Source organism: Peromyscus leucopus, chromosome 9 (genome assembly GCF_004664715.2).
Source record: "Peromyscus leucopus breed LL Stock chromosome 9, UCI_PerLeu_2.1, whole genome shotgun sequence".
NCBI lineage: Eukaryota > Metazoa > Chordata > Mammalia > Rodentia > Cricetidae > Peromyscus > Peromyscus leucopus.
The window spans coordinates 66,330,211-66,358,055 of record NC_051070.1 but is presented as its reverse complement, the minus strand read 5'-3'; the positions used below and the strand labels follow the sequence as shown (position 1 = coordinate 66,358,055).

The 27,845-nt window shown below is 46.4% G+C and overlaps 1 protein-coding gene across 3 annotated transcripts; it reads right to left on the bottom strand.

Annotated features, from left to right (window-relative positions):
- Positions 1-1,043: 1,043 nt before the first annotated feature.
- Positions 1,044-11,824, bottom strand: Gjb6 (gap junction protein beta 6). Of its 3 annotated transcripts, none has more exons than XM_028870419.2 (3): positions 11,266-11,824; positions 8,782-8,945; positions 1,044-2,544 (listed from the first exon to the last, which is right to left on the bottom strand). In XM_028870419.2, exon 3 carries the CDS (start codon positions 2,527-2,529, stop codon positions 1,747-1,749), a length of 783 nt encoding a protein of 260 aa, XP_028726252.1. In that variant the 5' UTR covers positions 2,530-2,544; positions 8,782-8,945; positions 11,266-11,824; the 3' UTR covers positions 1,044-1,746. The 3 variants fall into 3 exon arrangements, with proteins under 3 accessions (XP_028726252.1, XP_037064395.1, XP_028726253.1); XM_037208500.1 differs by lacking the exon at positions 11,266-11,824 and adding an exon at positions 10,413-10,544; XM_028870420.2 differs by lacking the exon at positions 11,266-11,824 and adding an exon at positions 10,020-10,140.
- Between the last annotated feature and the right edge of the window lie 16,021 nt (positions 11,825-27,845).

The following is a 27,845-nucleotide window of genomic DNA, read 5'->3' as shown; positions in this document are numbered from 1 at the left end:
TCATTAGTCATTTGGGATGGCGAAGCATTGAGCAGCATGCTAACAAGCCCTTGCCAGAGAGGCTGTGTTCCTATTTCATGATTCTCCAGAGTGACCAGTCTACACTGACTCACCCACACCCACTGGGAGGCCTGTGTGTCCAATCTGGAAATCCCTGGGTGTGAGGTACTGGTGCTCAGTCACTGTGGACCAAAGGACTCAGGCAACAAGTCCTTCTAGGTCAGCTTTGTCTGAGGCTGCTGCAGGCTGGGTGTGGTTTGAGAGTGTTGCACATCAGTAACAGGTGGACGATGTTGAGGTGGCCTATCGCCCACCTGTGGGAGGAGCCTATCGGAAGGCACTTAGGTCATGGGATCATGCCCTTAGTAGGGATGGGTGCAGGTCTTCTGGGAACCCCTAAAGGAGGCTACGATAAGCAACCTGACACATCCCTGACTCACTGACCCTCTTTATGCTGTGTGTGTGTGTGTGTGTGTGTGTGTGTGTGTGTGTGTGTGTGTGTGTGTGTGATCCCTCCCTCTCACACCCACTCCCACCACAGAGCTATCCTCCATGTTCTGATGACCAAGAAGACCCTTATAAAAGCTCAGCCTCCATGTCACCTAGTCTCTGGCATTTTGTTATAATATCACAAAATGGACCAAGATATTTGTGTAAGACTTCCCTCCGCTCTTCTCTTTTTAAGCTTTTTTTGGTTGTTTGTTTTAGTTTAAGTTTAAGTTTTTGATGCAGGGTCTTAATATTTAGCCCAGGCTAACTCACTCACTATCTAGCCAGTAGGACCTCTTCTTGCCTCTGCTGCCTCCTAAGTGCTAAGATTACAGGAGCACCATCAAGCCTGAGCTGACCAAGAAGACATTCCCGGAGTCCTATGAGCATCCTCTCCAAGCTGAGGTTGCTCACAGACATGAGGATACAAGCATGCTTCTTGAAACCCAGGCACCTACACCCATAGCAACTGGTATCTCCCCAGCAAAAACTCATCACCTCTGGTGATGATGGTGGGGTCCTGGAGGGAACAGAAACCCACAGTGTAGACAGGCTTAAGCAACAGGGTCAAGCTTTATTGGGGTGATCACATTCATGTTTGCACTGTTCGCCATAAGTGGAGAAGGCCAGTTTTTAAAAGTGTCCCATTTCCTTCAATTCCATCTGTATTCAGCAACATATATTGTCCAGTGAACACATCCCACCTTAAGAACACACACTAGTTCATTAAACTGTCCTCAGACAGTGTGAAACAATATTCATAAGATGCTAGACCCTTTACAAGTTCAAACTTTAGAAACTTGGGGCACATTTGCAAAGCTAACTTTGTGTATTTTTTCCAGGTAAGGAAGGCCAGTCATAAAAAAATACTTTATATATAAGTTCAAAGTCAGAACTAAAAATATTCAACCCTATAAAAATATCTTACTGATAAAACTATTAATTTCTAGACAAATCGCTCTTTATTAACAAGTTATATAAATTCTCAGGAAATCCACACTAAGTCAGACAGTCTCCACAGGACTTGTCAAGGTGACTTCAAGGTTCATTAGTCACCAGGATTTTGTTTTCAGAGATGGACCTCAGTTTTGACTTATGTTGTGTGTGAATAGCTCAGTGTTCTACAAAAATTGAACTCAAGTATCTATTTGCTATGAGTCATTTATAGACAAACTCTTCACCTACAGGGAGCAGTCAGAAGGCTGTCGTCTACAAAGAGGAGCATGCTGTGTCAGGGCTCACCTACACTTGACAAACTTAACTTGGGAAACTTGTGATTGCGTTCTGACCGCTATCTGAGATCAGCTCATTAATTTCATTCTGCTTGCTCTCTTTCAGGGCATTGGGATGGTTCTTCTGCGCCTGTGTTCTTTTGGATCTCCTGAAACACAATTTTAGCAGCAGGTAACACAGCTCGGCCACATTGAGCAGCATGCAAATCACAGATGCGGCAATCATAAACACCGTAAACACCGTTTTCTCGGTTGGCCTCGAAATAAAGCAGTCCACAAGATTGGGGCAGGGATCAATGCCGCATTTCAGCACCCAGGGCAGGTGGTACCCATTGTAGAGGAAGTAGAACACATACATGAAGGCGGCTTCAAAGATGATGCGGAAGAAGATGCTGCTGGTGTATGTCCACCACAGCGAGCCCTCGATGCGCACCTTCTGCCGCTTGATGTCCTCCAGGTCTTTGTATTCGTTCCTCTTCTCCCCACGGATAAACTTACGGGCCGTTTCGTGTCTGTAGTAGGCCACATGCATGGCCACCAGCAGTGCTGGCGTAGACACGAAGATGAGCTGCAGGGCCCAGAGCCGGATGTGGGACACCGGGAAGAAGTGGTCGTAGCAGACATTCTTGCACCCTGGCTGCAGAGTGTTGCACACAAAGTCCTCCTGCTCATCACCCCATACTTCCTGGGCCGCCACCACAAGGATCATGACTCGGAAAATGAAGATGACCGTGATCCACACCTTCCCTATGCTGGTGGAGTGCTTGTTCACACCACCGATGACAGTGTGCAGGGTCCCCCAATCCATCGTGCGGGTTTATTCCTAAATAGACAAAAAGGAGCGGAGCTGATTAGTGGAAGGCACCTCTGAATTAACCAACCACTCTCATAGTGAAATTCCAAGGTCAAGTGAATCTAGGCAGGTCTCAACTACAGGCCTACTACAGACACGAAACCGCCTGTAAGTTTATCCGTGGGGAGAAGAGGAATGAATCTACTATGTGCTTTTCTGACAAGAAACGGCCATTATAAAGATGTTCTCTCATTTCTGGCCACAAGTCACAAATAGTGGACAAACTTCATGTATTCCACCTACGAGGCAGCATCAACCTGACAACTTCCTTACTAGGTGAGGGGTTTTAATAAATGATCAGCACAGTAAATAGGTACTTGATTTCGCTTTTAGTATAAGAATTGTGCCTTTCACATGCAATATAAGTTATCTAAGTTCAATTGAACACAGGTTGTGTATTAGGTGGTGTTTGTCATTAACCCAAGAACACAGGTAAACAAACTCGTGCCCAAATTCCCTTTCTTCACTAGGCAAATGCACACATTGTATCATTGTGGTTTTACTGAGGGACTTAGAACTTCCGCCATAGGTTTTAGTAATTAAGCGCTTTATCCAAACCACAAAATAACAGCAAAAGTCACTCATTAGAATGATGTAGTATGGTTTACTTAGCAGACTAAGAAGAAACAACGCTGTCAGTTGACCTTATACAGTGTGTATTTATTTCTAGCTCGAATGGACCATCTGCTGCTATCATGTGCTCTCAGGAAAGTTAATATCTTCAACTATCGTCCCCAAAAGAGAATCACAAGGCTTGACACAAATTGTTTCCTTGTTCTCCGATGGAAGCAGGCCATGTGTTGGCTGTTGCTCAAAAATACGGGTCCCATTGCACCAGGGGCCACAGAAGCCCAGGATGTTCCTTCTTTCTAAAAGACTGATTTGACAACCTGAGAGAAAAGGATCCTCTTTCCTCTACAGCCGTGGTTCTCAGCCTTCCTAATGCTGCCAGCCTTAAATACAGTTCCTCATGGCATGGTAACCCCCAACCATAAGATTATTTTGTTGCTACTTCATAACTGTAATTTTTCTACTGTTACGAATCATAATGTAAATATCTGTGTTTTCTGATGGTCTTAGGTGACCCCTGTGAAAGGGTTGTTTAAACTCCAAGGGGACAAGACCCACAGGTTGAGAACCATTGTTCTATGGCAACTCTCACTATAATTCAAACAGCTGCTTCTTATCCCACATCACCAAGAAGAAAGAATTGGTTGGCATGCTCTTGTTGTTTTTTTTTTTTTTTTTTAAGTGTGTATGTGTGTGGGAGTAATGAATGACAGACACTGAAAATCTTTAAAAACAAAGACAGTCAGCAAGTTTTTATCCACTTGGAGGGGATGGAAGAGTCACCAAAGTCCTTTTGCTGCTGGTCTCAGGAGACTCTCTCTTGGAAGTGGGCGAGGAACACTGTCCAACTTTCCCCCAAGTTAACCATGGTCAGTGTCTAACCACGCCTGGTCCACAGCCTGCCCTCAGCATCGCTGGCCACTCCTCACACTGCCCACCACGTCCCCTGGGTTGTCCTGGGTTTGACTAATGTTAGAGTCTATGTTTTCTCAGAAAGCCACCAGGTTTGGGCTCATCAAGTAGCTACCACATCACCTGACCCTTGTGTGATGCTGTCTGTCCTGCTGGGTCCGACAGCAGCAGCTGAGGTACACACCGTGGGGGATAGAAGCTGGCATGGTAGGGGTATCGCTAGATATTTCCATGATTTGGTTCCAAGAATTGGTCCTCTTGCCATGGGCCAGAACATCAGAAAGTTCACAGTTGCAAAAGCTGATCACATGCTGTGACTACAGGGCTGTCACCAGAACATCTGGATTCGTAGCCACACTGAACCTGGGCTTGCTTGCTCGCCCCCAGTACAGGTGCAAATGCACACAATGATTTTAATTCAGCCTAGGCTGAGTTAAATCTTAACTTTTTTAATGAAAAAGAAAAGGGGAATTGAATTCCACCCTCAAGGATTTGCAAAAGTGGAGGAATGAAGCTTCTCAAAAACTGTGTCCATTGTTAGGAGAGGCAGGTGAGGGTCAGGAACCTAAAGCCACAGAGAGATGGGATGTTATGAGAGGCAGGTGAGGGTCAGGAACCTAAAGCCACAGAGAGATGGGACAACTCAGACCAAAGGTTACCGGAGAGGCCTAAGTCTGTAAAAACAAAAACAAAATGAGAAAACAAAAGTCAAAAATCCGCAATGCGAAAAGGTAAGAGAGATACTTGTGCTCAATGCACAACAAAGCAGTGGCTACATTCCTTGGATTATATATGGCTATGGTTAACTTCTGCTGTTGTTGTTTTTGCTCTTGAGACAGTCTCATGGAGCCCAGACTGGCCTAGGACTCCTGATTCTCCTTCCTTTACCTCCTCAGTTGAGATTACAGGTATGTTCCACCATGTCTCCCTCCAGACAGTACAATTTTAATTGGCAACCAATAAAAAGTATCCATTTACTTGTTCATAATGCTGGGGAGGGAACTCCAGAACTTTGTGTGTGCTAGGTGAGCACTCTATCGGCTGAACGGAACCCGGGCCTGACCTAGGGTACTTCTGTTTAACCTCCAGCGAAGGTCTAAAATGACACTCTTTAGTTACTTTGTAGCAATTGGGCAATGCCATTGACAACATCCTAGTTAATGTTTGTAGACATCTCATAACGTCAATAACATAGTTGCATCCTCACAGTTCCTTTAATAACACGTCATAACTCTGTAGTTAAAGAGTATCAGTGCTCTGTATGAGGAGCATTGTTATCAGCAGGACTTTAGTGTCTTTGTATTACTATGGGAAAATGACTTAGGCTACAGGAGAAGAACCGAGTGTCCAGGCTCCCTGAAGACATACTCACTCCATGGTCCCGGGAAGAATCCTGGCATTCTGGGGACACCTGTAGGACTCTAAGTAGGTGTCAGAGTCTTGAATGAGGGTCTTTTATTTTACAAGGGGTTCGGCTAAAAGGCCGAGGCAAAAAAAGTTTGAGGGTTTGGACTGTGGGGCACCTGGCAAGCAGCCTTGGCAATTGTAGCAGAAAGATTCAAACCTTGTGCTGATCTGGAACTTAGAAGCTGGGTTGTGTATTTAGCATTAAGACAAAGCTAGGAGTCTGAAAAATTGAAACAGGCTCTTGGTAAAGCTATGGAAGCTTTGGACAGAGGCAAGCTGAGTCTCGTCAGGCAGAGAGATGGATCACTGGGAAGCCACAATCGGAAGCTCCACAACTTGAGAGTTCTCTCTTACTTACTATGTACTTCATGCCCCAAAGAGACTTTCATTCTCCACTATAAGTATCTGTGTGGTTAAAAATAAAACTTCATCTTAAATAAAGCGAATTATGAAAATGAAGTTTTAGTTCTTACCGAAGAACACTATATTAAATTTCCCTGACTGTTGCTGCCATGTCCTGGAGGCATGTCAGTATGTGGCCTGTGAGGAGGCGGAAGTGTGGAAGTCTTGCCGTTCACACATACTTTGCCACAGCTCATCTCCCATGAGGTATTGTTGGTTTTAAAATGTTCTCTCGTTGACCAATCACACTCCGTAGTTTGCTCAACAATTGGACCCACGGATGAGGTTTATCAAGTAAGAGCGTTCCCTCTCCCCACCCAGTGCTGCCAAGTCCACAGCGGCCCGAGGGCTGCTTCCTCGGTAAGCTCTCCATCACATCCCTTCTCACTGGTCACCTGACTTCTAAGAAGTGAATGGATGAGGGAGGTGTCAAAGAACCACAGAGCTTGAATGAATGCTGAGGGGCTGAGGTCACAGAGGCGGTGGAGGGATTATATTGTCTTCCTAAGAATATTGGTTCCACACCCCAAGAATCAGGACAGATAGAGGCACTAGCTTTACTGTTTGCCCCCACCCCCACCCTGGGCCTCTGAATTAAATATTCTGAAGACTTTCTTTCTATCCACTTACTGCATCTGAATAGAAGATATTCAATTTTCAATATGCTTAACTTACTTTAATATTTAAAGCCATGAGTTTGGCTATGCGTGGTGGTGCATGCCTCTATTCTAGCACATGGGAACCTGGACAGAAAGACTGGAAGCCCCCGGCCAACCTGGGCTACAAGAGCCTGTCTCAAACAAATACTTCAGACAAAAACTACAAAGGAAAAACAGCCTCAACAATGGATCCAAAAGTCTAGAGCAGTGGTTCTCAGCCTTCCTGCCACCCTTTACTAAAGTTCTTCATGTTGCGCTGATCCCCCAACCATAATTTTTTTTTCATTGCTACTTCATACCTGTAATTTTGCTAATGTTATGAATCATACTGTAAATGTCTTAGGCCTTAATGTGAATATCGTAGGAACGACCCTGCAAAAGGGTCATTCCAACCCCATAAGGGGTCACAACCCACGGGTTGAGAACCATTGCTTTAAAAGACTACAACAGTCTAAGTCACTAAGGAAAACAAGGTTAAATTCAAATATTTCCAGCATGTTTAGTCTACTGGTCACTCAAGACAATCCAGCAAAAAGCAGGTCACCCGATTCAAGGGGGGAGGGTCTTCCTGAAAAGTAATAAAGACCCTTTTGTTTATAACAGAAGAAATGGGCGAGAATGCCAATCTCTATAGTTCACCCTGGCCCTAAGTGGCTGTATGTATGAAGGACATGAGGTGAACTTGGGTTAGCCCTTTCCAGCAGTGAGATGGCTCTTGCAGATTCTTTGTTTAGACCATGTCATTCCTGAGGGTGTCTTCCATAAAGCCTGGGTATCTGTCCTACATAGCATTTTCCACAGGCCAAAAGCAAGTTGGTGGAGATCACCTTACAAATAAGTATTAGGAGGCAGTCCAGGGTGACAGGCAGTTTGGGGGTTCCTGAGCCCTGCACTTCCGTATACATGACTTCAGTTCCTGGGAAAGCCTGGCTGATGCTGGGAGACTCTTCCCCACCCAAGGAGCACCTGAAGGGTGGAGGTGCTGGGCTACTAAAGATTAAAGGACTTGCCCTTTGCCCTGCCTTATCAGTGGGCAGAGGTACCTAGGCCAGTGGGAGGCAGGATGAAGACAGGTCCTAGGAAGTTCCTGCACCCCATCTTCTTGTAGGAACCCATGACCTTGAGGCATCTTTCTTAAATACTTTGGTTGGAGAGGAGGGGAAGGACCCACCATGTAAAAAATGGTCACTGATTTACAAGAAATTTCTCAAATGACCTCAGCCACCAGAACCCTTGGCTACCTGCACTGAGCAAAAGTTTTGTTCCGTGCTTCTAGGGGCTGAGCTGATGGGAGGAGGCTTTTCAGTGAAAACCAAGCTATTAACTCTTTCTTTGTATACCAGAGAAGTTTGTTTAATCTGACAGCTTCCTGGCTTGCCTATAAGGAACAAATAAATAGATAAAGCTTAGCTCCACAGATGTCACCTTACAAGAATGTGGTTGCATTTAGGCTTAAGAGGACACATTCCATCTATTTCTGTGATGTATTTAATTACAGGGCACAATTCTACACTAATTCTTGATATTATAATTCCAGCCATAAATATGTAACTCTAAAAACACATCAATGAGCTAACTTTTGAGACATACAATTATGAATTATGCACATTTGTTCTCCCCTTGCATATTTCAAATAAGCCGGGTCTACTTTTGTTCCAGCAGTGATGAAATTTCGTGATCAATTTTCCGATTTTGTTTTGAGACAAGGTCTTGCTGTGTGTCTCTGACCAGCCTTGTATTCCTAGGGTGACCTTAAGCTCATAATAATCCCCCTGCCTCAGCTTCTTGAGGGCTGAGATTTACAGGTATATGTCATAATAACTGGCTTTTGAAGCTTCTGGTATTTGGAGGTTGAGGACAGTTTTGTTAGAGTTGAAGAGAAAACATTTGGGTAGATGAGCTGTCAATGTCAGCGGCTGTTAGGAGGAGGGGATGGGGAAGAGGAGAGAGAGCCTTGCCTTCTGAGTTAGGTCAGTGTGTTCAGCAAAGGAAGAGACGAAACTTTTTACCTAGGAATTTAATCATGCTGTCTGAATAATGCCATTTTAGCTCCATGGAAGACAGAACCCAAACCAAATCCCTCAGCACACAGAAAGAGCTTTCTTTTTCTAGATCAATCTACAGTACACTTTGAAAAAAAAAATCACTTGATGATTACTTAATAGATCCAGGAGGAAAGCACACTCCTTTCAAGGCCCATGTGAGATCTGTAGAATTGAGGATATAAGGTAACCAGGTCCAAACAAAACTCCCAAACCTGAGTCTTATTCCCAAGGACTCCCAGTGTGTCCAGCTCAAGAGCCAAGGTGAAATCCCTCTGCAAGGACTTCTGCCTCTTCCTCCTACTCCTCCGGAAGTTAGGAGCGCAGTGATGAGGCCCCTCAACGCTGCTCTGTTTATGGATGGCAGTGGGAATGTCACCTGTGGAATGGAAAAAAAAAAAAACATCATTGTTGCCATATTCGTTCAAATTCTGCACAGGTTCACTGGGTGAACTTTGTGGGTAGCTTTCCTTGATCACCAGACCCATTAAAGGGTAAATTTGGGTACTGTCAGTTTCCTATGCTCTGTGCTGTTCCACCCCATCAAAGGCACTCTCCAGTGCAGGCTTATTTCCCTGTAATCATGGTAACAATGGTGATGATGATGATATACTCTATCCCAAACCTCAACCCCAATTTTCAAGTATGCAAAGAGTGGCAAAGAGTTTGAGAAGCTGGGTACAGCCAGCCTCCCAATCCCAGAGTTCAAAACAAATCTCAAAAGCCTTTCTTTCACCAAGAAGTCTCCAGAAATCTCAGGTGACCCAAGAGACAACCTGATAGTCGAGTTTGAAATTTAATGATGCAAACCATCAGGAGCTGTGATTTCAAAACAGTGACTAGTGATGGCATCAGGTTTAGGATTCATATACTTTGTCAACATCAACTCAGTACAAATGAAACTTTTGCCATGCCTTTAAATGTAAGAATGGACAAGCCACAAAATGATGTCTCTTATTCCATTTGAGTTACAAAACATATTCTCATTAAGTTCAACACCCCTTTCATAGGCCTTCTTAGCAGTTGCCTGCTCCAAGCAAAGCTCTTCCCTCTCCAAACATTTCATTTAGGTTCCATTACAATTAAATGACTCTAGGGGGTGAAGTGGGGGAGGCTTCCGGGGTCCAGTTCCACTCTCCCATATCAAGCAACAGCTCCTGAAAAGCCTAGTCAGGACAATGCAAAATTATGTCCTAAGGGGCCAAGACATTTGGGTTGAAAACAACTTTCCCATAATTGTATTCCACTTAACCAATACACCCCAATTCTTAGTCTCTGGAATTTTTAGACTGAATCAGAAGAACTGCATGGTGAGGATGGGCAAATCAGAATTTTCTATTGCTGAAATTGTTGAAAGACCCTACCCAACTCTTTTCCTTCTCTTATAGTGCAAAGGAGAAAAAAAAAGAAAGAAAGAAAGAAAGAAAGAAAAAAAGTCACTATGAGAATTTACCTTTAATAACAGCCACCAGTGACCCAGATGGATGGGCTAGTCTTCTGGGTCTCAGTGACAGTGGTGAGATGAATGAGAACCCTTCACACCCTAGTGACAGGCTAGCACCCCAGCGGGTGGCTCTCTCCATCACCACCTCCCCTCCTTGGCACTGTTCAGACTACACCCCCCACAGACTCTGCTGGATCCAAAGAGCTGACAAAGCTCTCTACAGGGGCAGTTCTGAGCAGTATCCTGCACTTCTAAGGAAACTGCACCAGGACAGGACGTTTTTCTTCTAGAACACTGGTTAGATTCTGCTGGAACTGGGGCAAAGAAAGCATAAAGTCTACTTGAAGGAAAACAAGGCTGCAGGCACAAACTGACTCAAGTCTCTTAGTTGGTGTCCCTTACCTCGGCTGTACATCCATACCCCTTCCAGTGTCCACAGCTAGATGAAGGCCACACTCTCTGAGACCCGAGGCCCGGTCCCCAGGAAGAGAAGGGAGCCCAAGTCTGCAAAAACCAGGCTAACACCTGGGACGAGGCTCGTTCACCCGACAAGGAAATACTACCCGTGTCTGAACTTTTTAATCAGATGTGTCACCAATTACTTTTAATTACTGTTGTGCACACTACTGTCATCTTTGTTTCATAAGTTCCTGAGTCTTAATCATGCAACCTGGATGGACATTTCTGTCCAACACTTATCCATTGCTCCAAGTCTCGGGGTTGGACTGAACTTAAACATCATTCTTGTGCTCTGCATTTCCGCTCCCCAAACCCAAGTGGAACAGGTCGATAACCTCCAAATCAAAGACAGCCCAAAACCAGCAAAGGAAGTGGGGAAAAGGACTCAGTCCGGACTCTGGTCACTTTATACAACTTGACGTATTTCTAAAACCTGTTGTGCAAGTCAGAGGGGCACGATGTGTGCAGAAGTCAAACCAGTTGATCCCAGTTTCTGGAGAAGCGCGCGGGGGAGGGGACGGTGGGGATGATAACCACCCCGCAGCGGTTCTAGTCCGCTGGGGGCACACAAAGGCTTCGGGATGCCGATGGGATGCCGATGGGAGGCAGATAAGGATGCGGGCAGCCCGGGTGCGGGAACCCACCACACCGTCAAGATTCTGCCTGTGGCCACCAGGCCACCTGGGGACTGCCGCTACTCCCGCGCTCCACAGGGGCAAATATGGCGAGGAAGGGGACAGTCCACTTCCTTCACCTACTCGGGCTTCTCGGAGGAAATTCTCCCACTCGCGCTTACCTGCTCGGTGGGATCCGGCTCCCGGCTTGCAGCGGTGTCCACAGCTCTGGTCCGGCGCGCAGGTCGGATCTGGCGCCCACGGTTCGCAGCGGGAACGGAATCGGGGACTGTGTGGGTGGAGCCCCGGTTTCCACCTGCGGCTTCTTTTAACCGCGCCCTACCCCGCCTCTGCCTGACGCCGCACGGGAGGGCTGCGGGAGAGGAGCGCGGGCACACGTCGCGCCAGCCAGCCGAGGTGTGCACCGCCCTCCCTCCGGGCTGGGGGCGCGGGGCGGGTCCCCTTTTGTGGAGCAGGGAGCAGGGGGCCCTTCCTTGTAGGGTTAGGGGATCAGGGCGGGTCCGTCTTAGGGGGCGTAGATTAGAGGACTCAGGTGAGACCCTTCCTCTGGGGTCAGGGACCACGACAAGTGTCCCCTAGGAGAGGTACCAGCCTAAGCGCCAGGCTTGGTTTGGGGACACAAGGCATGTCCCTTCTCGTGGATGTGGGTGGAGCGTGGACCGCGATGGGCAAGCTCAGCCAGGTCCCAACAAGGGCAGGGAAGAGTTGCCCGCTGAGGCCTTGCTGGGACTGGACACTGGAGGGCTCAAGTAATGAGGTGAGGGCTGCCCAGAACGCCAATGATTTGGGCAAGTGGGCATTGTGCCAGCAGCGAGTTGCTTCTGTTGGTAGCAGCGTTTTGGAGGCAGCTGGCTTATTTTCATCCTCCTTTGTGGACCCTTTGGGCATCCTTTCCTCCAGTGAAGCCTGGGGGTTCTTTATTCATTAATGGCTACTTAGGAGTCACAAGTGTTGCTTTTATTAGTCACCTGAATCCCTTCAAGCCTCCTCCAGGGAAGTGAAGTGGATTTCCCTCTAGTCTGGTGTCGCTGGGAGACCCCACTGGGTCTGCTGTCACAGACAGGGTAGGGAAAAGTGGGAGAAAACACAGAGGATGGTGTGGGGGGCTACCGGGCCGGAAATGTTGGAAGCCATTTAGGGATTGGGCTTTACAGAGCTTGCCTTATCCTACATCAGACGAGAAATGTGTAACTTGCTTATTCCACAAAATTGGTGGAATTATAATTGGTAATTATACTGTCCCCACCTTAGCTATATTCTACTTGTTGGGTCATATTCTTTCACAAAAAAAAGAATTAATAGTGTTTCCTAAAATGTCTCTCCCAGGTCATGGAAGTTGAGCCAACACTTTATAAAAACCCACCTTCTAAAATACTTGAACACAAGGTTCTCAGAGTTGGCCCGAATCATCCAAATTTAGAGCATTTGGGTGGTCCCTGGAATGGCCTGGAACCCAGGGATGGAGGTAAAAATGAGGCGGCTGTAGGCTGCCCTGGTGTTCCTCCCTGCCTCCCACAGCACAGGGTTAGTTCTCTCTCCATCCCACTGGAAGCACCCACTCCAGGCAAGCTCACCTGTGGCCACAGGAAAACAAACCCCCACCCTCACCCCAAGCAGACTGTACACTTCTTTGAAGATGGTGAGATTTAAGTTTGAAGTTCTGGCTTTCTCTCCCCTTTCTTCTTTCCTACAATCACGGGCACTTTGCGCATAGCAGGTATGGGTCCACAAGTATTGGTGCATCGCTTGGAAGAGCTGAACGAGCACCGCAGGTAATCCTGGAAAACAACTTTTGCTTCTTCCTATAGAATGACATGATCTTACTCCTGGTTCTGGCTCCTTGTAAGACAGTGCCAGATGCAGGCCAGTGGAAGATGCTCCAGGACCACACGGGACAGAAGTCAGACAAAAGAGCCCCGAGGATTGCCTTATTACACAGGTGTCCAAAGAGGAGCCCTCTCAACAAATAGTTAACTTTTTGTTGTTGTTGTTGAGATCATCTATGCTGGCTCAGAGGCCTTTGATCTTGTCGTGTATTTCTTACCACTTACCCTTATTGTTCAATTTTCACTCCTTATCGGGAAGGCTTGTTGCAGCAGAAATTCATGTAGACCCCGTGAGCTTACTGATTTGATGAGCTTCTCATTAGGAAACTGAAAAGTCAGTTAACTAAACATGTGGCACAAAGGCGCCTGGCATGGTGACAGATCATGTGGATTTGTGTCAGACATGAAAACTTTCTGGAGACAGCTACAATGTGACAACCATCAGAAAGCATTGTACCCCACTGAGAAAGATCCCTGTAGACCTGGTTGTAACTGGGGACTGAACTGGTTTGATTACTCCCTCCCCTTGCATTGCAATGGTGATTTCTAAGGCCCTACATTTAAAGAGTACAAAATGCGCAAGGTGTGGATTCTGCAATATGAGATGGGAAGAAATGAGCACAAGAGGCTCTTTTGAACATTTCTCCCCTGAATGTCCTCTTGTCCTTTGCAAAAGGAGCAGAAGGGAGAGACTGCCACTCCCCTTGCCTGGCAGCTGGTACATGTGCTCAGGGATGGGGTCCTGTCCCATTGCTCAGGCACTCACTGTCCAATCTAGAAACACAGGACCAGATTGCATTTTCCCTGGCATAGTTCTCCATGCCTGGAAGAGAGGAAAATAATGTATTCTTTGAAATAAAAGCTAACATTTGTCTAGTCATTCAACAAAAGGCTCATGTTGTATTTAGTAGACCCCCTCCTTGGGGGTTGTCTGATTCTGTCTGCAGGATTGGATAGGGGTAAAATTCTTCGAGAGAATGACCATGGAAGGAAAGAGTTACCCTCCGCATATCATTACAGTAACTGTAATGAACTGGCCCCTTACTGCTAATGCCCATCTTGGCCAAGTGGCTGAGGTGGTGCCTGTCAGCTTTTGGCCTGCAAGGTCACTCTTCCCCACTTCCACATAGCACTTCTCTGATGAGATCACTTGCACAGCCTATCCCTAAGGTGTGGGATCATCTGTTAGTTTTTGCAGATGTATTTTGTCAGTTCTTCCAATCACCTTTTTTTTTTCTTTTCTGAGACAGGGTTTCTCTGTGTAGTTTTGGTGCCTGTCCTGGATCTCGCTCTGTAGACCAGGCTGGCCTCGAACTCACAGAGATCCGTTTGCTTCTGCCTCCCGAGTGCTGGGATTAAAGGTGTGCACCACCAGTGCCCGGCCCTCCAATCACCTTTTTTATATCAGCACACACTCTGTGTATTTATTCTGTTCTTTGCATTACACCCCCATGCTACTTTCATTATTTTGATGTTCAGATTGTTTCCACCTTTCCCCTTGACTCCTGCTTCCCCTTTGCTGTGCACCCACAATTGTGTGTATATGTGCATGCTGCAGCACTGTCTGTCTGTCCCTACAAGATGCTGCAGGCTCACCTTGGAAACTCCCGGCTCCAGCTCTAGAGTCAGCCATTTCACTAAGGAGCTGTGTCCCTTTACTGGCGTTCCACTGGATGATGCATGCTTTCTCAGTCATCACTGGTCTTCTTGCTCAGCTGGATACCTTGCTGACAGCATCCTCTGGCTCTTCATAGCCCCTGTACAAGCACAAGTGCTGTGTTTGGTGTGCTCTGGGATCCCAGCAGGTGTTTGTCAAGGGAATGCATTCAAGAAGTGTTTATTGGACTGGAGATGTAGCTCGGATTGGTAGAGTCATCTAGAATGCATGAAGCCCTGGGTTTGAGCATCTTCACAGCCTAAACGAGGTGTGGTTGTGGACACCTGTAATCCCAGCACTCAAGATGTAGAGGCAAGAGGATCAGAAAAGTGTATCCTCCACTACATAGTAAGTTTGAGGCCAGCCTGAGCTATTTGATACTTAATTACAAATATTAGAAGAATCTGGTTTTAAAAAAATGAGGAAAAGAGCTGGGCGGTGGTGGCGCATGCCTGTAATCCCAGCACTTGGGAGGCAGAGGCAGGCGGATCTCTGTGAGTGTGAGGCCAGCCTGGGCTACAGAGTGAGTTCCAGGAAAGGCGCAAAGCTACACAGAGAAACCCTGTCTCGAAAAACCAAAAAAAAAAAAAGAGGAAAAGTATGGTTCTAGCATATTTGACCATCAGTTGGGTGCCTAGTACATACATACTATGGTGGCAGCTAGATCATTATGGTTCCTACCCCCGCCCCCGAGACAGGGTTTCTCTGTGTTGTTTTGGTGCCTGTCCTGGATCTTGCTCTGTAGACGAGGCTGGCCTCAAACTCAGATTTGCAGTAGGTAGCTGTTCCAGCTTTGACCTGGAAGTACTACCCCCACTGAGTCTTCTGGTAACTGCCATGCCTATGGGGCAGGGCCGAGACAGGAGCCCAGAAGACCCGAGATCGGGATGTCAGGTGCTCTTGGTTCCTGGATCCTGGATGCTGGAGGTAGACAGAGCAGAGTTCTCCAGAGAACACCGCTGGACTGCGCTACACCTTTCCCAGACCCTGTAACCTATCCCTTCATTTGTAAGTTACCCCACAAAATAAACCTCCCTTTTAACTACGTAGAGTTGCTTTAATACTTCCACCAATATTCCCACTTCCTGGCTCTGCCTCCTGTGTGCTGGGATTAAAGGCATGCACCCACCGCCACCCAGCTCATTATGATTCTTTACTCTCCAGGCCCAGAAATAATGTTTTGAAGATCCCATGCTCAGCAAAGATTACATCCTAGGCCACAATGGCAGTGCATTTTCTGTTGGAGCTGTAGCTGCTAGGCCATGTCCACACATGGTCTGCTGTTGAGCCTAGAGGGAGGGTCACAAAAGCTGGGGAATTTGATGGGTTATGTCCACCTGAGCGCCTGATACATTGGCCTTCTGGGAAAACGCTCTGAAGTGTCTACAAGTAGGGCATTTTCCCAAGAAATTATGGACTCTCCATCTTTGGTTTCTTGCTGTCTAAAGTGTATACAGCCTACAGCTCTGATTTGCAAACACCTTCTCACAGTCCATCATTGAGGGAAACCAAGGCAAGAACCATGAAGGAGTGCTGCTTACTGGCTTGCTCTCTATGGCTTGCTCAGCCTGCTTTCTTTCTTTTCTTCTTCTTCTTTTTTAAAAAATTCATCTATTTATTTTTACATCCCACCCACAGTCTCACCTGCATCCTCCCCTCCCAGTTCCTGTTCCCTATTCCCCCCAACCACCCTCTAACCCCCTCCTTTTCTGTCTCCATCCAGGGAAGGGCAGGTCTCCTACGAGTATCATTAAAACATGGCATATTAAGTTGCAGTAAGACTAAGCACCTCTCCATGTATTAATCAGCCTGCTTTCTTATACATCCCAGGACCACCTATTCAGGGTGGCACCACCCACAGTGGGCTGGACCCTCCCACGTCAATTATTAGTCCAAAAAATGCCCCGCAGACTTGCCTACAGGCCAATCTGATGGAGGCGAGTCTTCAATAGAGGTTCCCTTTCTCCAGGTGACAGTAGTTTGTATCAAGTGGACACAAACTAACCAACACAGGTTGTGAAAATCTTCCAGTGTATGTATGGACATTATTTTCTGATTTTATTTGCTTTTGAAATGGATTTTTAATAACTTATCAGTAACTTCTTTGGGATGTTTCCACAGCAGGACAGTACTCATTTGGGCCTTAAATCCACATGCCCAGGTTTACTAAAATGCCTTCACTTCTGGCTATAAAAGAGTATGTTACATCACATAATGATATCACACAGTACTATTTCACAATAGAAAGACAAACAAGTTGGAAAATACTCCAAGTTTTATTTTTCAGGAGACCAGAAAGGATGGAAAGGTCTGGGGCAGCTTTTCAGCTGAGGTGGCTGAATTGGGGGTGGCTAGGAGAGTCTGATGTGTGCTGGTGACAGTGAGGAGTCAGGCTGGCCTTCTTAAAGAAGAGGGCTTGTGCTGGGAATAGTGGTCAGGGATGTGTGGCTGATCTGGGAGAGAGGTTGAGCCTAGGACATGAGACAGGGACAGCATTGGGCAGAGCTGAATAGGAGATCTTGATGAAGTTCTGCTTAGGAGCTAGTGTGCTATGATTACATGCAATGTGGTGAATGTTCCCTTTGAAATGACCATGCCAGAATTTAAGAACTATGTGACAGTGCTAAGAGGTGATTAGGCTCCCCCTTCTAAGGGATTAGTACCTCCATAAAAGGGTGAGCTTGGCCCCTAGTCCCATCTCTGCCCCCTTGCCTTCTACCTTGTAAAGATGTTTCTAATTACCCTCTTCGAGGTAGAACTGTTCAACTGGCCAGCATCTTGACATGGCACTTCCCAGCTTCCAGAACCAGAGCCAGTAACTTTGTGTTCATTATCAACTGCTCAGTCTGAGGTGTTAGGGCAGCATTAAGCCTGCTCAGACAGTAGCCAGCAGCAGCTATGGTAATGTGGATGATATCGTCTAAGCTATATGAGCCAACAGTCCCCCGCCATGTTCTGATACAGCCAACAGTTGCAGCTGAAAATGGAACAGGCGGCTGGGGTGCGTTAGGGGATATAACATGCAGAGGCCAGAGAATGGCCCACAGGTAGGGGCTGCTGGATGGGGCATGGGGTGATGGGTTTCCAAGTGGCACTGTAGTACAACTGAGCCCCTGGGGCTGGAAATGAAGCTTGCTGGGTCTCAGCTGTCTCTCGGAGGAAGCCAGTCCTGTGAGCCAAACCTTCTCTTACCACCAACAGAAAAAAAAAATGCTGACAAAAAACGAAGTCTCGAGAGGACCTGGTGTTGACGACCTTGGCCTTGGGCTGTGCTGAAACAGCGCTGTGCAATGAAATGGGAAGGCAGGGGTGAAGCTCTGGAGGGCAATCCAAGACCTGTTGCTCACCCCCTTCACCCTTACCCCGACTCCTGCCTGTGAAGTTTCCTTCCTCCCTGTACTTGCCACAGACATGTGCTGCACACCCTGGCTTCATTCCTATGGAACCTTCCAGACCCTGCCTCCTTCTCTCTGACCCGCCCTCACCCACCTAGATCTACCCTTCCGGAATACTCTCACCGACAGAGTGACAGAGTACAGTTCAAACAGGATTGAATCAGCGTACAGTTTGCTGGTTGGCAAAAAAAGTGAGTTCTCTGTTCCACAAAATTAAAGCCAGAGAAAGCCTTTGTATTCAAGTCCTTATGCAACAAAATGCCACCTACTTTAGTACAGACAACCTGTGGATCAGTCAATAGATCAGTCAGTCATGGCAGCTGAGCTTCAATCATTGCGGGTGATCCATGGGCGCACATGGAATGCTGAGCTGGAGACAGTTAAGCCATCTCCACATGTGTTCATCCCGGCTCTTTGCCCACAAGTGTCAGCTAGGCATGCCATGGTTCTCAGAAGCTACTCTGGCCCTGAGGCCTATTTGGTTCTAGAACTGTGAACAAAAGCCACTTTGGATGTGTTTGCTGGGTTTGTTGTAGCTTTGTCTTTGTAGCTTTGAGTTGGGTGGGAGACAATGTGGCTGGTCAAGGCCACACAGGTTCACCTGGGGTGGGGGTGAGGTGAAAGAGGAACCAGGGAGGGGGAGGCAGCTGGGCTCGGGGAGGAGCCAGTGTGGCGATGTGTGCCCAGGTGGGGACAGTTTTCTGAAGGATGATGTGTGAGTGAGTCAGAACCCTCCAAAGACCGAGAACCCACAGGCACTCTGTGTGTGTATTCAGAGAGATTCATGTTAAAGAATTGGCTTTTGAAATGTGGGGTCATTAAATGCGAAATCCACAGGTCGGGCTGGAGAACCAGGTAGAGCTGGTGACTCAGTGGAGTCTCAGAAAAGTCTGGGGCAAGGTTCCCTCTTCCTTAGCTGACCTCAGCCTTTTCTCCTGTGGCCTTCCGCTGATTTCGTGAGGGTCACTCCCATTACAGACAGCCATCTGTGTTAGTCAGTGATTTAACTGTTATTCACATTTAGAAGCTACATATATCTGTCTTCATAGCGCCATCGAGACTGGTGCTTGACAAAACACATCTAGGCCCTTTGGACTAGGCAAGTTCATACATAATATTAACCAGTACGTGTGGGGTCATTCATCCTCCAGGAGATGCTAACTGATCCCTATGTTAAGTTTTTGAATTCTGTAGCTCACAAGTTGCTTCTCCTTTGAGAGTCATGATTTGTAAGCAACCAAGTATAGAACATTGGTCAGGACTGTGCTAAGGTCAAGGGCTTCACACTGTGTGGCCAAGAGCATGAGAGCCACGGAAAGGTTTCTGAACAGAGAGGTCTTGCTTAGCGCTTCATTTGTATCTGTGGTATACACTACCACAAATGTTCTTATTTGTTTTGAGCCAGGGTTTTGCTATGTAATCCAGGTTGGCCTTGAACTTGTGATCTTCTGGTCTTTGCTTCCTGAGCACTGGGAATACAGGCATGTGCCAGTACACCTCACCCCAGAAGATGTGAACTGTTTTCTATTATCTGTAATAAGTGATTTTACAAATCAATTTAATTTTGTTTTCTGCTCTCAATGAATTGTGAGTTAAAAAAAGAGATTAGAGACAAGCCAGAAGAGAGTTGGGGTATTTAAGTATGATTGTCTTCTCCTCCCCTCTCTGGAAAAAAATTAGTAATACTGGAGATGTTTGTATGTGAGTATGCCCTTAGAAATGAAGAGATCACCCACATTAGATGCCAAGTTCTTTAACTACAAATGCATCTTTCAGAGTAATGAACTTCTTGTATTGACTTTTTGCCTTCTTATGTCTTTCCCTTAACTATTCTCTAAAATAGAAGACCAAGGATTTGACAGTTTTAGCAGGTGGGTATTATCAATGAATGATTTCAGGACTTGGGCTGGACACAGAATATTGCAACGTTTTCAGTTCTGAAGGAGAGCTAAGGAACCCAGTAGAATTACCCAACAGTGCTGAGATGAGACATCCAGGTGTCAGGAAGCAAAAGGCAGATCATCTGCTTTTAAATCTCCCCTTGATTCTCCTTTAGTGTTTCCATGTGGACTTTCTCAGTGATGTACTGCGATGGTCCATCTTCAGTTTTCAACCGGACTGGATTTGGAGTCACCTAGGAGGCATAGCTCTGGGTGCAACTGTGAGAGCTTTTTCAGAGAGGATTGACTGAGAAAGAAAGACCTACCCCAAATGTGGGCAGCACCATTTGCTAGGCACAGATCATGGGCTGGATATGAAGGAGAAAGAGGACTGAGCTCATCATTCAGCTCACTTTGCACATGACCTCTTGCTACCACAGACCTTATGCATGCTCTACCATGGAAGTCTGCTTCCTTCTTAGACAGAGAGCTGAAAGGAAACCTTTCCTTTTGCCAGATACTTTGTAACTAGAAAGTGATGAATATACTCAACTTTTCACCCTCTCTTGGCTACAAGGGCTTTACCTGTCCTTTCTGGTGAAGGACGTTTGTTTTTCATAAGCTAGTGGCTGTATGTTCGATGCACAGAGGTGGAGGGCATGTGAGAGCCTTGTTCCTTGGCTCTGGGGTCTCTTACTCAATTGGCAGCAAGTTGTAACTATGTTTTCAGACTATTTCTGGGGACCATTTGAGAGAGCATGGGATATCTGAGACTGCGATGTGGGAGGATGGGAAAGAAGACCCAGGTGTGAGAGAGGTGGATGAGCTGTGCTGGAGTCTCCAATGTCTTCCATGGGCCCTTGTTTAGAATGCTTGGTCCCCAGATGGGCTGCTATTTTGGGAAGTTCTGGAGATGTTGGCGGGTGGGGTCTACCTGATAGAAATGGTCACTAAGTGTGAGCTTTTGAAGGTTGTACCTCATATTAGTTCCTGCCTTGTCCTCTCTGCTTTCTGATCTGCTACAACAGCTTCTCCCTCTGACCACTCCAGTCACCATGAGCCAAGCTCTCCCACCATGTCTTCCCGGCCACAAGGAAACTATGGATGATGTGAAGGCTGAAGTTGTCTACATCGGGTGTTTTGGCTACAGTGACAGGGCAGTGACTAATACAAGCTGCTCCTACAAGATTCCAAACTCCCTGCCCTGCGGGGTCCCTCCCTTAAATGTTTCCTTCCAAGTTCCAGCCACAGGAAGGCCTTCCCTTTCTGGGCTTCCAAACCCAGCACACCCATCCTCCAATGATGAAAACACACTACTAAGAACAGTGTCGCCCATTCAGAGACACCACAGACTGGGCAGGATCTCTACTGTCCACCAACTCCCAAGGTGTCCCCATTTACAGGGAGGTCATTATGACTTCAGGGATGTCCCAAATAGTAGATGCTCCCTCCTGAAGCTGACTTCAGCAACTTTCACTCCTCTGCTCTCTTCCAGTCTCGCTCTTGAAACTTTTGATCCTTCTGCGTTTGGTGGCTTCCTGGAGGTCACCTTCACTGCAGCCAGTCTTTAGTGGATGCTTCGGCACACCTCTCAGCTGGCCAGTCATGGTTCTGAAAGCTTCCTGGGATGTGTGGACTGCAGAATGTTTATAGCTGGGGCCCAGCTCTTGTCAATGACAGGGTCTCAGTCAAGCCCAGCAGCAACTGTAAAACCCTTGAAGGTGCAATGTGGGGATTTCTTCTTCTTCTCTTTTTCATATTCTTATTCCTTTCTACTTTCGTGTCCTCCTTGGGACAGAGGGGCTATCTAAATTACAGAATCGTGATCTTAAAGGGGACCTTGCTTCTGAGAGTCTAGGCAAAGTGTCTAGAATATAACGAAGGCTCTATATTTGCCTCCTGTCTTTCTAGCGACATTCCCCACACTACAGTTTGTTGTGTCCATTTGGACGTTCCTATTTGTGTCTCATCTTCCATCTCTTGCTCATTTCTCTCTTGTCTCACTGTGTTCTGAGTTACCGGTATCACTGCGATGTGAGCTGGGGAGCGGCGTCCAGTCTGAGTGTGGACAGCGTTACATTGACATCAACGCGCCTTTCTTCCCACATTCTCCACTGCATCACTTAGCACTTGCTCTCTTCACTGGGTTGCTTCAGTTTCCTGCTCTCACATGAGTGCAGGAAAAACATGGCAAGGAGATGTGATAATGTCCCAAGGGCCACAGAAGCCACAGCCAGGGAGAAGCTGGGCTGTAGAAGAGGACTATCTATGAGCACTTTGCAGCATAGATCTTGGGTTCAAAGCTGCCCCATCGGTTTCTTGTGCATTTTGAAAGGTATTTTTCAGAACATCTCATTGTTCCTTTCTGTTGCTCAAGCTTTGGCAACTGTGTGTCAGGTGTGGTGGCACACACCTATAATCCCAGGACTGGGCAGAATGGAATGGAGAGACTGTGAACTTGAGGCTAGCCTGGGTTGCACAGTGAGACTCTGTCTAGTAACAACAAAAGGCATTATCTATTAGTTCAAACTTCAAAAATCTGATTTTTGTGAGCAAAAGCAACTCATTGGAGAATAGATAATCTTTAAAAAAAAATCATGACACCTCTCACAAAAAAATTGACTCAAAATGGATCATGGATCTAAATGAAAAGAGCAGAATTGCTAATCTTCTAGAAAACAAATGGAAGAGAAAATTGGGTGACCTTAGTTTGATGATAGCATATTAAATGCATCAATCTGGAGATGAGGAGGTTGGAGGCTGGACTGTGAAACACACTATAGAGGGAGGGGGAATGAAAAGACTAGTTAAACTAGAGGAACACACTTATCCATTTAACTATGAGCCAGTATCAAAGACAGGCAATTAACTCATCAAACTGGGACCCAAACTTCCCAAACTACTCAAAGCTTGGAGAGGTGGCTCACATCTGAAATGCCAACGCTTGAAAGACCAAGATAGGATTTCCACAAGTTTAAGACCAGCCTGGACTATGCAGAGTTCCAGACCAGTCCCCTTCCTGCTCTAGCTCTTCAAAAGGGCAAATGTTTTATCTTTGGCACAATGACTGCACCTTAATCTACTGCTATTTCAGCCAGCAATTGTGACTCCACAGTTACCAGTCTGCTTCTCTGGCAGTGGCCTGGCCACTCAGGCCACAGTGGGAATTCTGTTTCTGCAGGCACTGGCTCTGTTGCTACAGCTAAAGGTATATTTAGCTGAATCTCTATATTTCTATTTATAAATAAGACTTGAGATTCAAAGGCTGGGGTGAAAACCTGCTAGCTCAGAGAGGTTGAGTAGTAACTAGCCAACCTTCTCTCCTGGCTAGCCTCTTCCAAAAAGCCTGTTCTTTCACTCTGCCAAAACAACAACAACAAAAAGTCATGCCACTCAAAATCCCTCCCTACTACCGCTGCTGCTTCTCTCTATCTCTTCCAGATGCCCTCTGAGGCTTTATAGTTACTTTCTGTCAACCAGTCACTAATTCAGCCTCCCGACCCAAAGTTAATTTTATTTAATTAATGAAAATGCTAATTCGGGTTTCACAGTGTGATTGAATATTCCCCAACAGGCAAGAACTGCAACAAACATCTCCCCAAAGATGCTGACACATAAGCATGTGAGGATGTCCAATGTAACACCTCACCAAGGAAACACAAATTAAAACAGTGGTGAAGATGCCACTACACACCTTTAGAATGGCCAAAATTTGGAACCCTGAAGACACCAAGTGCTGTCAAGGATGTAGAGCAACAGGGACTCTCATCACTTATGGGAATGTGAAACTTTGAAAGACAGTTTGGCATTTTCTTTTACCCAAGAAAGTCAGAACTGATGCTCACACAAAAACTTGTAAGGATGTTTATAGAAGTTTTATTTATGAGTGGCAAAACTTGAAAGCAAACAAAATGGCCTTCCTTCTACAAGTGAAACAAACTGTGGTTCGTCCATACAATGAAATATTATTCACCAGTCAAAAAAATCCACCATGGAACACTAGAAAACACATGGAAGAACTTGGTGTGTGCTTTGCTGAATGACACAAGGCAGCCTGGAAAGGCCGTGCACTTTAGGATTCTTACAACCTGATAACTGAAAATAGTGAAATTCTGGTGACAGTAAAAAGATCAATGGCTATGAAAGGTTGCTGGATGGAAGAAGGAGAAGGTGAGGCACACAAGGGTTTTAGATAGTGAACAGTTCTATGATGCTCTAATGGGGAGCACACAGCTTTATACATCTGTCCAAACTCACAGAGAGTAGTACACCAAGTATGGGCAATGTACTGGACTTTAGTGAATAATAGTGTATTGGCATTGTCATACCAGCTGTAACCAAGACACCATCTCAGCGTAGGACGTGAATAACAGAGGCACTTGAGAGAAGGGACTTGTGGGGACTCTATGCAGCATGCTTAATTTTTCTGTGAATGTGAAATTGCTCTCAAAATTGCTGTCTTTGCCAGGTCTGGTGGTGCCCAATGTTTAATTCCAGTGCTTGTAATTTACTGAGGCAGGAGGATTACAAGTTTGAGGCCAACCTGGGCTGCATAATGGCTTCAAGGCTAGCTTGGGCACCATAGGAAGACTGTCTCAAAAAAGACCAAGGGCTGAAGATCAGCCCAGGGGTAGAGAATTCACATGTGCGAGGCCCTGCACCACAAAAAGTAAAATACAATAAGTAACAGTGAAATCTACTAATTAAAAAGCCCTTGGTTCTTTAATGTTAGGCCTTGTATTAATTAACAGAAACACATTCGATAACAGCGTTTACATATAAATAAGACAATAAAATGTTCAAGAATTTTCTTATCTTAATAAATGTGTTGTTTATTACATTGCGTCTTGTACTGATTTTATTATTAATTCACTCACAAGTTGTCACTCATTGTCTCCCAGTCCTCAACACATGTTGAATGAATGAATCCAGTTGGGAAGTCTTAAGCTATGGCCCATTTGGATTCAGAATACATGGGTGTCACCTCACCAATCCCTCTGATCCTTATAGCTAAGGCTGCCCCAGCCTCCATGAACAGGGCTTATTTACAACTTATTTACAACTTCTGTGGTGTGGCCTGGTAGGAAGTTTAGAGGCTGTATATTTTTCTTTCTTTATGTTTTTGCTGTTGTTGTGTTGTTTCCTAAGATTTTTACTCTGTTGCCCGAGTAAAACTTATTACTAAACAAATAATACTTATCCATACCCCAAAAGGTAGCACATGATCACTGGTCTCCAACTCCTGGCAATCCTCCTGATACTGGGATTAGAGGAGTGAGCCCCCACACCTAGCTCTGAGACTTCCATCTTCTTCACAGCAAGTCAGCCAAGAACAGGACCCAAAGTGAGTCATTCAGAAAGCTGTCACTTTCCCAGGACAGGGTTTCTCAAAGCACTTCCAACCTCCTCCTACCCAAGGCTCAGAAGCACAGAACTAGGGCGCTGAAAGAGTGGAAGATCTGGAGGATGATGCAGGGGAGTGCCATGAAATGCTGTCTTCTGGCATGACTCATCACTGAACTCACGAGCCCACAGCAGCTGTGGTTTGCTGCACAAGTGCGGCACAGGACCAAGCTTGCAATTATTTCAGCTTGTAACTATCCACTAAGGAACTCTAGACAGTCAGTGGCTAATGGGAATGGAGAGACATTTTTCTTTAGGAGTGTGGTCCCTGCTCCAGTGGCCCCCACACCCATATAGGAACACAAATGGGCAGCACTAATTAGACCTAGTAGGTTAAAAAAGAGGGCATGAAGTTAGGAGGAGGAAGTGTAGATGTGCTGGAGAGGGGATGGAGGGGAGCTGCAGGGAGTGGGTATGATCAAAATACATTGTGCATATATAGAAGATTCTCAAAAGATAGTTTTAAAATATTATAAATAAATAAAAGAGAAGAAAAGAGCTGAGCAATGAGCTCATTCCCAGCAGTATCCAACCTGACTTCAGTCTTTGGCTCTGTGGAGCAGAGCCTATCCAGACCCTTCGTCAGACTTTGACTGGGAACCTAAGCTGTTTATCTCCCAGGCTCTTTATCAAAGCCCCATAGCGACTGCAATCCAAGCAGACCGGATCCTCTGTCTCAAGAGATGAAACAAGATTACGTCTCACTGGTTCTGTTTTGAATCTTTAACTAAAAACTTGGCTCAACTGAGAGCTGGCTGCAGAATCTCTAACTTCAGCCCAGGGAAGGATCAACACGTATCTCAAGACTGGTGACAGAGGAGTCTGTCTTCACCTGCAGCTGTTCCAGCTGCTGTCAGAAAGGACCTCCTCAGCACCAACCATGCCGAGACACACCCTTGCGTGGGGGCGGGGGCAGCGGGTTGGAGGAACCTTTCTGATAGGTCGAGTTATACTCCGAAGCCACCAATCACATGCTCGAAGCCGGCAAAGACTATTCCCCGACCCCCATCCCCGACCCCAACCCCAGCAGGTTATAGTGATGTGGTTGATGCTTGTTTCCTGTGTGCTAGTGTTCCAGGGGAGCGAGGGTATGGGAGAACATGAATGCAAAGCTGATAAACCTTTATTTATAAGGCTCAATTTCAGCTCCTAGCGAGAGGGTGGGCAGGCTGGTGGCTAGTGAACGCTAAGAACAACGTGTCCTCTATCCCTCTCCAGCGTATCTCTGTCTCTGTCTCTGTCCCTCCCTCCCTTCCTCCCTCCCTCCCTCTTTCCTTCTCTCTCAACAGTGCTGGAACTTGAACCCAGGGCCTTGCTGTGCTAGGCAAACTACCTCCCACCGAGCTCTTTCCCCAGCCCTTGGTTTTTAGAGACCGGTTTCTCCAAGTAGTTCAAGAAGGCCTTGAACTCACAGTCCCCCGCCTGCCTCCACCACCCAGCTCTGCGCCACCACACCTGGCTTGTTCCCTGTCTTTTTGATGGCTCACTTTGGGCCCTCAGAATCCCTTTTCATTCACTCAATTTCACTTTTGAGTTATCTTCAAAGTGCAAAGCCCGGGCCATAAATAAGTCCGCCAGCCCTCGTCCCCAGCCTCACGAGCCTGCAGAGAGACAATTAACAAACAATCATAAGCACAATGAGGATTTCAAAAGGGAGGGGCAGGGACCTGGGAAGTCGGGCGGCACCAGCCTGTGGCTTTCAGAGAAAGCATAACAGAGGCTGTGACATTTGACAAGAAAAGGGTGGGCCTCCTGAGATGCTGGGAGGGTGTCGGCCAGGTGCCCCCTCCTCTCCCACACCGCTCCTGGGGTTGCAGTCTTGGACATCTGACCCCACTACTCTCCATACAGCCCTCCTGTACCTTTCCGTGGCCCTTCACCCCCGAGGATATCCTATAGACTGAAGACTTGCTGCTTGCCTTTCCCAGTCCCAGTCACAGGCAGCGCGCATTCCCAGAGCACAAGCTCCAAGACTGCCATGCAGCCCAGCAGCCCAGATCTTTGTGCAGCTCCTTACATTTAGGTTTTCTTTTCCCCATCTTCAAAAGTCATTCTTACCCTTCAAGACTCAAAGATTATTTGATTCTCACAAATAATGGTAATTCTCCTTCTGTCCTGAAACACCTTTCATTCTCCTGAGCTATTTTGGAAGTTGGTTTGCACATCTTTATACAAGACCCTTGGTGACAGAAACCTCATGGCCTCTCCCAGCACCTAGTACCCCATATACCACCAGCACCTAGTGCCTAGCACTAGTTGAGCATCCAACACCTAGAATCCAGCACCAGGATCCAGCATGAGCACCAGCTTTTAGCATAAAGGTGACGTGCAAAGAACCAGTTTTCAGTGAATTGAATTAAGCTGAATGAACACTGACTTCCCCAATCCAATTAGCAACCCAAGAGATGTTTCCTTTACTAAGAAATCATCACTCTGGACGTACAACTCTTCGGGGGTGAGGCAGCTGCCAGTGTTCCCCGTGTAATTAAAAATGACTCTCCTGTAATTGCTAGGGCATTGACCTATGGAATTTAGTATGGTATAAAGAGCAACACTGACAGTTTCTAAGCCTGAGCTGTC

Bases quoted from the DNA above. Each gene is read 5' to 3' on its own strand.
- Gjb6 (XM_028870419.2), bottom strand. From the start codon at position 2,529: ATGGATTGGGGGACCCTGCACACTGTCATCGGTGGTGTGAACAAGCAC.